The sequence below is a fragment of the Dendropsophus ebraccatus genome, chromosome 8 (genome assembly GCF_027789765.1).
Source record: "Dendropsophus ebraccatus isolate aDenEbr1 chromosome 8, aDenEbr1.pat, whole genome shotgun sequence".
In the NCBI taxonomy this organism is placed as follows: Eukaryota; Metazoa; Chordata; class Amphibia; order Anura; family Hylidae; genus Dendropsophus; species Dendropsophus ebraccatus.
The window spans coordinates 80,532,932-80,544,108 of NC_091461.1; the positions used below are offsets into that span (position 1 = coordinate 80,532,932).

The 11,177-nt window shown below is 45.0% G+C and overlaps 1 protein-coding gene across 2 annotated transcripts; it reads right to left on the reverse strand.

Annotated features, from left to right (window-relative positions):
- Window positions 1–437: 437 nt before the first annotated feature.
- Window positions 438–8,041, reverse strand: LOC138799487 (oocyte zinc finger protein XlCOF7.1-like). Of its 2 annotated transcripts, none has more exons than XM_069980742.1 (6): window positions 7,857–8,041; window positions 4,872–4,971; window positions 3,171–3,311; window positions 2,966–3,086; window positions 2,767–2,855; window positions 438–1,521 (listed from the first exon to the last, which is right to left on the reverse strand). In XM_069980742.1, exons 1-6 carry the CDS (start codon window positions 7,868–7,870, stop codon window positions 676–678), a joined length of 1,311 nt encoding a protein of 436 aa, XP_069836843.1. In that variant the 5' UTR covers window positions 7,871–8,041; the 3' UTR covers window positions 438–675. The 2 variants fall into 2 exon arrangements, with proteins under 2 accessions (XP_069836843.1, XP_069836845.1); XM_069980744.1 differs by lacking the exon at window positions 7,857–8,041 and adding an exon at window positions 7,646–7,850.
- Window positions 8,042–11,177: the final 3,136 nt, after the last annotated feature.

Consider the following 11,177-nt stretch of genomic DNA (forward strand, 5'->3'; position numbering starts at 1 on the left):
TCCTATACCCTCTAGCACTTATGCTGCATGCATCTCATTTTAACCTTGCCCTACTACTGTATGTTATCATTGTACAATGTATATCTAGGTATATATGTGCGTTATACTAACTTGTACTAACACTTGTGTGCTTTTCCATTTCTTAGCCATGAAATGTCCTCCATCTTCTCGTCAGCATTTTTCATCGGTCCCAACCCAGCAACTGTTGTTTTCACACATATACCTGTTACCTGTTTATTACTTTACGATGTATTTATGCATGATATACTCCTTGAGATATGTTCTCATCTCCCCCCCCTCCCCGTAACCCACCCGTGCTCATTGAGTAGTTCCCATGTATATAAACCATATCTCAATATGATTTTTCTCATATTCATAGACTCCTAGATAAAGGTGTCACCACCGAAACGTCGGAACTTTTGTCTGTGATTTCACTTGTTGCCTAATAAAAATGAGCACAAGAGCACTTGCATCCATACCTAAGAGCAATTTCTCTTTGATTACTGACTGACTATAGTGTTACTCCTTACGCCAACACTAGTGGCAGAATAAAGTCATCATTTACCATTTAGAGTTTTCAAAATGCAAATATAAAAGAGAAAGAGAGAGGAAACAACTAGTTTTATACTGCAGTGATGAAATACCCTAACTATGACCACCTTAACAAACTCATCGTTATTGCTTCTCTAGGTGAACTTTTTGATGCATGGCAAGATTTGCCCTTTGTGTAAAATTTTCCCCACATTCTGAACAGGAAAATCTCTTCTCTCCAGTATGGACTCTTCTATGTCTATTAAGATCTGATTTGTGAGTGAAGCACTTTCTGCACTCAATACAACGATGAGGCTTTTCTCCTGCATGGATTCGTTGGTGGTCAACAAGATAGGACTTATAAGCAAAACATTTACCACACACGGTGCATGAATATGGCTTCTCCCCTGTGTGAACCCTACGGTGATTGATAAGAATAGATTTATGCGCAAAGCACTTGCCACAGTCAAAACAGAGAAAAGGTCTCTCGCCTGTGTGGATTCTCTTGTGATAAACAAGAGCAGATTTCTGGGTAAAACATTTCCCACACTCAGCACATAGAAATGGCCTTTCACCTGTGTGAACTCTGGAGTGCCTGATAAGATCAGCATTCTGGGTGAAGGTTTTGCAGCATACAGAACACTCAAAGGTTTTAGAATTTCTTCTACCTGCACTGGGTTTAAGAACATTTTTCATATTTTTCGAACATTTCATATAATTAGAGGATTTAGCTGTCAGATCCGTACAGTGATGGACTTGGTGCATAACTGGAGAGATGGGGTGTTGAAGGGAATCTGTTACAATATTGTCTTCTATTTTACAGCTTTGAGGTAAATAAAGACTTGTGTCCCATGCATCTGTGCTGCTGTAGTGTCCATCCTTATTGATATAAATAGGAGTCTCTTCCTCCTTACATAAGTGATCATTGTTCATATACATCTCCTCTTCTTGTCTTCTCACCTCAACTGTAATATTAGCCATACCTTCATCCTGTGAAATCAACAGTACAAATAAAAAAAGTATTTTTTTACAAATGAAACACTAACAGTATAAGGCTGGGTTCACACTACGTATATTTCAGTCAGTATTGTGGTCCTCATATTGCAACCAAAACCAGGAGTGGATTAAAAACACAGAAAGGCTCTGTCCACACAATGTTGAAATTGAGTGGATGGCCGCCATATAACAGTAAATAACGGCCATTATTTCAATATAACAGCCGTTGTTATAAAATAACAGCAAATATTTGCCATTAAATGGCGGCCATCCACTCAATTTCAACATTGTGTGAACAGATCCTTTCTGTGTTTTTAATCCACTTCTGGTTTTGGTTGCAATATGAGGACCACAATACTGACTGAAATATACGTAGTGCTGTGTTCACACTATGTATATTTCAGTCAGTATATGTATATTTCAGTCAGTATATTTCAGTCAGTATTGCAACCAAAACCAGGAGTGGATTAAAAACACAGAAAGGCTCTGTTCACACAATGTTGAAATTGAGAGGATGGCCGCCATTTAATGGCAAATATTTGCTGTTATTTTAGAACAACGGCTGTTATATTGAAATAATGGCAGTTATTTACTGTTATATGGCGGCCATCCACTCAATTTCAATATTGTGTGAACAGATCCTTTCTGTGTTTTTAATCCACTCCTGGTTTTGGTTGCAATACTGACTAAAATATACGTAGTGTGAACGCAGCCTAAAGGCTGGGTTCACACTACGTATATTTCAGTCAGTATATGTATATTTCAGTCAGTATTGCAATCAAAACAAGGAGTGGATTAAAAACACAGAAAGGATCTGTTCACACAATGTTGAAATTGAGTGGATGGCCGCCATTTAATGGCAAATATTTGCTATTATTTTAGAACAACGACTGTTATATTGAAATAATGGCCGTTATTTACTGTTATATGGCGGCCATCCACTCAATTTCAACATTGTGTGGACAGAGCCATTTTGTGTTTTTAATCCACTCCTGGTTTTGGTTGCAATACTGACTGAAATATACGTAGTGTGAACATGTGCGTTTACACAGACAGATTTATCTGACAGATTTTGGAAGCCAAAGCCAGGAATGGATTTGTCTAGAGGAGAAATCTCAGTCTTTCCTTTATGACCCCTTCTCTGTTTATAGTCTGTTCCTGGTTTTGGCTTCAAAAATCTGTCAGATAAATCTCTCTGTGTAAATGCACCATTACACTTTATATAGAATACATGAATACCTCCATTCCTTTCCTTATATCCTCTGAACAATCCTGGGAATTTAGAGGGCTGAGCCATTCGTGTGCTGGAGATTTTTCATTGGATCCATCTGAAATATACACACAGTGATTGAATACATTGTTTTACTGTAATTATGGGGTGAAATGATGGGTGTCTCTATGTGACCCAAAAACACAAATAATGAAAATTTTCCTCTACCTAATGGGTCTGGCTCTTCACTGTCCATCATGATGTCCTGGTACAGATCCTTATGTGCTTCTATATACTCCCACTCCTCCATGGAGAAATACACAGTGACATCCTGACACCTTACAGGAACCTGACAAACATGTTATAGTCAGTCATTATCAAGATACAGTACCTCCTTTGTGTTCCTGTAGAATGCCTTCCCTGCAGCGCTCACCTCACCAGTCAGCAGCTCAATGATCTTGTTGGTGAGTTCTAGGACCTTCTGCTCATTGTCTATGATGGGGCTCTGAGTCCCGCTGCATCTTTTCAAGGAACTGTTTTGTTCACTGGATGTCTTCTTCACTGTTGTGTGATCCTAGGTATTAAAGAAGAAGTCCCATGAAATGAAAAAAATAAATAAATAAATAAAAAATCAGAAAGGCAGGGGGTTGTGGGAACATAATAAACTAGGCTTACCTGTCCCTGTGCCGCTGCTCCGGGATCCCATTGACAGCCGATGGACTTCTGCAGCTCTTCCAGCAGCAACATCATGTACCCAGGTGATCGACTGCCCGCCTAGCCAATAAGTGACTGGGGCGGGACAGCACTGTCTGGCTGGTCGGGTAATCACCGAGCAGGGCCGTGATGTTGCAGGTGGAGGAGCCGGGTATATGACGTACCCGGATTTCAGCTGAGAATGACAGCTGGTGGCCATCAGTAAGATCCAGGAGCGGCGTAACTGTGGCCCGGGGACTGGTCCATATACATTTTTCATTTCCCACACCCCCCTGCCTACCTGGGACTGCTCTTTTAGAACAGAATTATATTTAACAAAAAAGGCAGTCATCATAAAATTCTAAAATTTAACTCATCTGTTCTTAAAGGGACACTACCATCAAATATTTTTTATATTTTCAGCATACTGTATGTGACAATATTTATTTTTTCATAAATTATTTTGGCAATTAGTTTTTTATAATAACATTTTAAAGTTCCTACATGAAGACCCCTTCGTGCTCTGTGTTCCTCACTTCCTCTTTGTGAGCTGTGTTCAGCGCAGCAGAGATATCTGCTTAACAGCCTCAGTGTCAGACCATAGAGAGGAGGGGGAGGTGAAGGCTCTGATATGGCACCACTCCCCACTATTAACATTCACAGATCCCCCACCTACCAGACAGTATAATAGCCAGGAGAAGGAAGCAGGAATGATCACTGAGGTTAGGCTGCTGTACCTAGTGCTACCCCATAACTTCTCACAATTATTGTCATTATTATTATACCTTGCAGATAACATCCTCCCTTTACAACAGCAGTAAAGTAACAATAGTTTCCCCTGCTATTGTGTTTAATTTTTAATTGCACAAAATTGTTGAAATAAAAATAAAAAGTACTGCCAAAAATTCTAAAACAATATAGAGTTTTCCATAAATGGAGTAAAAAAAAAAAAAAATACCCTTGATGGAAGTGTCCCTCCAAAGTGACTGTACCACCAGGCCCAGGCAGAAGCACTGGAGGCGGGCCGACCCACCCTTAGTGGGAGGAAACTCCAGCCCCTCTATGACGTGACTCCATTAGAATCAATGGAGGCCTATCATAGAGGGGCGGGGGTTTCCTCCCACTAAGGGTGTGTCAGCCCGCCACAAGGGCTTCTGCCTGGGCCTGGTGGTACAGTCACTTTAAGCTTATTATTAAAGGGGTTATCCAGTGCTACAAAAGCTTGGCCACTTTCTTCCAGAGACAGTCCCACTCTTGTCTCCAGCTTGGGCGGGGTTTTGCTGCTCAGTTCCATTGAAGTGAATGGAGCTTAATTGCAAACGGCACCTGAACTGGAGACAACAGCGGTGCTGTCTCTGAAAGAAAGTGGCCATGTTTTTGTAGCACTGGATAACCCCTTTAAGAAAGATGATCATCCTGTTAAATTTCTATAATCCCTCACCTCTCCAGTCAGTAAGCAGATGATATCTAGCGCGATGTTTAATATTTTCTGTGTCACGTTCCATCCATCATTCTCCATCATGACTAACCGGGTCTGACCTCTGCAAACCACAATATACACCATATAAGCACAATTAAGGGAGTATGCCAGCCCTTATGTAAAAAAATGTCTGCTGCCAGGATGGGGGAAATAGAAAAAACACATTTTACTCAGTTGTACCTCTGTTCTTACAATCTGTTCTGGAAGGCTGGTTGAGTAACAAGCAGTTTTTCCTATAAGAAGTAATGTTCATTTGTTTCATTGATCCACATTCACCAATAGCTACTACTGTACTTTTTAATCACCAAAATGCAGTACTATACTAGACATTTATAACTTAATAATACACACAGGGGCCCCCATACCCTATTCTTTATAGTGCAGGCGTATTACACCAGCAGAAGGAGCCAGGAAGAACAAACAATAAGGCATAGGCGGAGGACAAGAGGAGAAGGCCAGCCAGGTACCATACAAGATAAAACATAAAGTCGTGCACCCACACAATGACAGCAGAAGCACCTGCTCTTCTCTAGCCCCGGCTCCCCAAAGCTTACTGTCTGACGGGACCAGATGCTGCTGAATTGTAAACCATGTAAAAACATAGCTAGTTAAATATATATATATATATTTTTTTTTTCTAAAAACTGTGGCTTTTTGGCAGCCAACTAGCCTACGATTGATAATTATTGGCTCTACTTTGGTTCGGAGTTAAGGCGGCTGTCCTCAAGCAGTATGTGGTATTACAATTTAGCTTCATTCACTTTAAAGGAACTTAGCTGCAAAATCCACAAACTAAGCACAAGAGTGAAGCTGTGACTGGAAGAAAGTAGCTGTGTTTTTGTAAGGACTTTTTAAACATAACTTGTGCCACTATACAGTAATTTTTATGCCAGCAATGTTGTATGGTCTACTGTGTGGTCCCTGCTATCAGGGCTTTTCTCTTGGTTACTATGTGGGCTATTCTGCGGGCACAGCTCTTGGCTACTTGGTGGGCTCTGCTTTGACACTGGTGTGTAAGCGCTGAAGCATGGTCTACTGGGTGACCACTACTATACAATCTAGTGTGTGGGATCTGCCAATGGATTGACTGTAACAGCAATGATACAAGTCTGTTATGTGGGCACTGTCATTGTACCTACTGTGTGGGCACTGTGGTTGTACCCAATGTGTGGAAACTGTGGTTGTACCTACTGTGCAGGGACTGTGGTTGTACCAACTGTGTGGGCACTGTGGTTGTACCCACTAGGTGGGCACTGTGGTTGTACCCACTGGGTGAGCACTGTGGTTGTACCCACTGGGTGAGCACTGTGGTTGTACCTACTGGGTGGGCACTGTGGTTGTACCCACTGGGTGGGCACTGTGGTAGTACCCAATGTTGTGGGCACTGTGGTTGTACCCACTGGGTGGTCACTGTGGTTGTACCCACTGGGTGGTCACTGTGGTTGTACCTACTAGGTGGGCACTGTGGTTGTACCGACTGGGTGGGCACTGTAGTAGTACCCAATGTGTGGGCACTGTGGTTGTACCAACTGTGTGGGCACTGTGGTTGTACCCACTGGGTGGGCACTGTGGTTGTACCTACTGTGTGGGCACTGTGGTTGTACCCAATGTGTGGGCACTGTGGTTGTACCTACTGTGCAGGGACTGGTTGTACCAACTGTGTGGGCACTGTGGTTGTACCCACTGGGTGGGCACTGTGGTTGTACCCACTGGGTGGGCACTGTGGTTGTACCCAATGTGTGGGCACTGTGGTTGTGCCAACTTTGTGGGCACTGTGGTTGTACCCAATGTGTGGGCACTGTGGTTGTACCTACTGTGTGGGCACTGTGGTTGTACCAACTGGGTGGGCACTGTGGTTGTACCCACTGGATGGGCACTGTTGTCGTACCTACTGGGTGGGAACTGGGGCCGTACCTACTGGGTGGGTACTGTGGTTGTACCCACTAGGTGGGCACTGTGGGTGTACCCACTAGGTGGGCACTGTGGCTGTACCCACTAGGTGAGCACTGTGGTTGTACCCACTAGGTGGGCACTGTGGTTGTACCCACTAGGTGGGCACTGTGGTTGTACCCACTAGGTAGGCACTGTGGTTGTACCTACTGGGTGGGCACTGTGGCTGTACCCACTAGGTGGGCTTTATGGTTGTACCCACTTGGTGGGCACTGTGGTTGTACCTACTGGGTGGGCACTGTGGTTGTACCCACTAGGTGGGCACTGTGGATGTACCCACTAGGTGAGCACTGTGGTTGTACCCACTTGGTGGGCACTGTGGTTGTACCCACTAGGTGGGCACTGTGGTTGTACCTACTGGGTGGGCACTGCGGCTGTACCCACTAGGTGGGCTTTGTGGTTGTACCCACTTGGTGGGCACTGTGGTTGTACCTACTGGGTGGGCACTGTGGTTGTACCCACTAGGTGGGCACTGTGGATGTACCCACTAGGTGAGCACTGTGGTTGTACCCACTAGGTGGGCACTGTGGTTGTACCCACTAGGTGGGCACTGTGGTTGTACCTACTGGGTGGGCATTGTGGCTGTACCTACTGGGTGGGCACTGTGGTTGTACCTACTGTGTGGTTGCACTGGCGTTAAGTGTGATAATAAGCTGTGGTGATGACAAAGCTTGGGTCATATAAAGTCATAACAATAATCTCTGATAAAATAAAAAATATAAAAAAGAAATCGCAATTTATCCTAATATTAACTAAATAATCAAATTGACAAAAGAGGTTATTACTTCTGTCGGGATTCTCGGCTCAGTAACACAGACTTTCAATAGGAAGAAAAAAGCACGGATAGCTGGGATTTGCAGTCGGGGATTCTGGGGCCTGTAATCCTGGGGAGCCGGCAGGAGACTTCTCTGTTCCCGGCTCGTACTCTGACAGTTGTAAGATTTAGCCCGTAGGACTACACAAACATGGCTGACAATCTGTTGAAATGACACTTACGCCCCAATATTCATATATTCTTTGTCCCCCTGGTGTCTGCTCGCTGTCGTGATGACGTCACCCACTTCTTTTTAGGAGGTCCAATCTACTGCGCAGGTCGCACGCCTTGGCCAATCAGCACTGGGGGCGTGACCGTTTCTTCCTCCCGATGACCCCAGTGCACCAGTGGCATCCGGCACAGTTAGTGAGGGACCTATGACTTCCGGTTGCATAGGGACAAGGGGAAAGTGCTAGGGTTGAGGGCTTATATCCACCTCCCTGGTATTACCGGTCTGTAATGAGCACCCAGAGAGGTTACAGAGGACTGTGGGACTAGCTGTAAGCCTGATTCTGTCAGTCAGCGTCCACTAGGTATTGCCATGTGATTGTCTGTGTAATTGTTTATTGAACTTATTACTACATCTGATTGGCCTGCTCCCCACCTGCATGTGAGCTCAAACCTAACCTTTCAGAATTCCCCCTTCAGGACCCTGTTATGTTCATATCCCTCTGCGTGTTTATCTTCCAACCTGACCCCAACACTGTGTTGTCTTTGTGATTCCTACAGTCTAACCATGTAACCTGCACTTCATCCATCATTTATTTCTCCACCCATTAGCATCCATACACCCACAGTATCAGCACCGCCACCAGCATCCATACACTCAGTAGTATCAGCACAGCCACCAGCATCAATACACCCAGCAGTATCAGGACAGCCGCCAGCATCCATACACCTAGCAATAGCATCAATACACCCAGCAATATCAGCATAACCAACAGCGTCAATACATCCAGCAGTATCAGCACAGCCACCAGCATCAATACACCCAGCAGTATCAGCACAGCTGCCAGCATCCATACACCCAGCAATATCAGCACAGCCACCAGCATCAATACACCCACAGTATCCGCACAGCCACCAGCATCAATACACCCAGCAATAGCATCCATACACCCAGCAATATCAGCACAGCCACCAGCATCAATACACCTAGCAATAGCATCTATACACCCAGCAATATCAGCACAGCCACCAGCATCAATACACCTAGCAATAGCATCTATACACCCAGCAATATCAGCACAGCCACCAGCATCAATACACCCACAGTATCCGCACAGCCACCAGCATCTATACACCCACAGTATCAGCACAGCCACCAGCATCAATACACCCAGCAATATCAGCATAACCAACAGCGTCAATACACCCACAGTATCCGCACAGCCACCAGCATCAATACACCCACAGTATCCGCACAGCCACCAGCATCAATACACCTAGCAATAGCATCTATACACCCAGCAATATCAGCACAGCCACCAGCATCAATACACCCACAGTATCAGCACAGCCACCAGCATCTATACACCCACAGTATCAGCACCGCCACCAGCATCAATACACCCAGCAATATCAGCATAACCAACAGCGTCAATACACCCAGCAGTATCAGCACAGCCTCCAGCATCAATACACCCAGCAGTATCAGCACAGTCTTCAGCAACAATACATCCACAGTATCAGCACATCCACCAGCATCAATACATCCAGCATTAGCATCTATACACCCAGCAGATCAGCACAGCCACCAGCATCTATACACCCAGCAGTATCAGCACAACCAACAGCATCAATACACCCAGTAGTTGCAGCACAGCCACCAGTATCCATACACCCAGCAATGTCAGCATAACCACCAGTATCCATACACCCAGCAATGTCAGCATAACCAACAGGATCAATACACCCAGCAGTATCAGCACAGCCGCCAGCATCTGATTGGCCTGCTCCCCACCTGCATGTGAGCTCCCACCTAACCTTTCAGAATTCCCCCTTCAGGACCCTGTTATGTTCATATCCCTCTGTGTGTTTATCTTCCAACCTATCCCCAACACTGTGTTGTCTTTGTGATTCCTACAGTCCATATCGTGGTAATAATTGAAATCAAAGTATTTTAGGAGTGATACCTTTATTGGCCAACAAAAATTGTTAGAGCTGTGAGCTTTTGGGATTCACAAGATCCCTTCGTCAGACAAGTTCACAAGTGAATGACTTACAGAAACAGCACAACATTTTAGGGATGTTACAAGCAAGAAGGGAGAGACATCTGTGAATGGGGGGGGGGGGGCAGCAATATCAGCACATATCAGCACAGCCACCAGCATCAATACACCCAGCAATAGCATCTATACACCCAGCAATATCAGCACAGCCACCAGCATCTATACACCCACAGTATCCACACAGCTACCACCCTCAATACTCCCAGCAATATCAGCACAGCTGCCAGCATCAATACACCCAGCAATATCAGCATAACCGACAGCATCAATACACCCAGCAGTATCAGCACAGCCTCCAGCATCAATACACCCAGCAGTATCAGCGCAGCCGCCAGTATCAATACACCCAGCAGTATTAGCGCAGCCGCCAGTATCAATACACCTAGCAGCATTAATACACCCAACAATAACATCAATACACTGAGCAATTTCAGCAATCAATACACCCAGCAGTATCAGCACAGCCATCAGCACAACCAGCAGTATCACTGATAAACTAGGCTTGATTACGCATGCCTTTCCTTTACCATGTGATATTTCTTCTTACTGCACCTTCAACATGCCTTCTAACTAACATCATTGGTTGCAACTTCTACAGCAGGGGTGTCAAATTTGAGGCCCTCCAGCTGTTGTAAAACTACAATTCCCATCATGTTTGGACAGCCAAAGCTGTCCATTTGTAGTCCATTGTAGTTTTGGGGGGGACCACAGTTTGTTACCTGTGCTCTAGAGGGACCTCAACCCGTGTGCTCTTTTGTGCTCTTTCTGCCGTCTTTTTAAAGGGGTATTCTCATCTCAACTAATATAGTTAAACTTGTAGTGCATGTCAAGATAAATATTTTTGTAAACTTATCATTTAGCAAACTTCCCTCCTTTTATGGGGATGGGAAACCTTCAGCCTTCCAGCTCCTGCAAAACTACAGTTCCCATCATGCCTGGACAGCCAAACTTGTTGAGTAATATATAATATATATTTTTCTCTCTTCGCCCGATGACGGCACCCCTGGAGAGGTCCACCCCCTGCTCCCATAGGACAGGAAACAGGATACAGGAAATCCCTGGATCTTTTAAAAGAGTAAACTCCCCTCCTCTCGTCAGTTTCTGTTTCCTGTCCCTACGGGAGCAGGAGCTGGAAGGGGTCTCTCCCTTCCCAACCCTGGATAAAAGAGGTGACTGGGGCTTGCCGTGGTATACCTTACCGGCGTCCCGGCGGCATCAGACTCCGCTGGTGGAGCAGCCTCCTAGTCTGGCTCCCCCCCGACACCTCCGGAA

Excerpts from the sequence above, each read along its gene's own strand:
- LOC138799487 (XM_069980742.1), bottom strand. Across the intron at positions 3,087-3,170 it reads TTGAGCTGCTGACTGGTGAG|GTTCCTGTAAGGTGTCAGGA; the intron begins GTGAGCGCTGCA and ends CATGTTTGTCAG. Across the intron at positions 2,856-2,965 it reads TGAAGAGCCAGACCCATTAG|ATGGATCCAATGAAAAATCT; the intron begins GTAGAGGAAAAT and ends TGTATATTTCAG.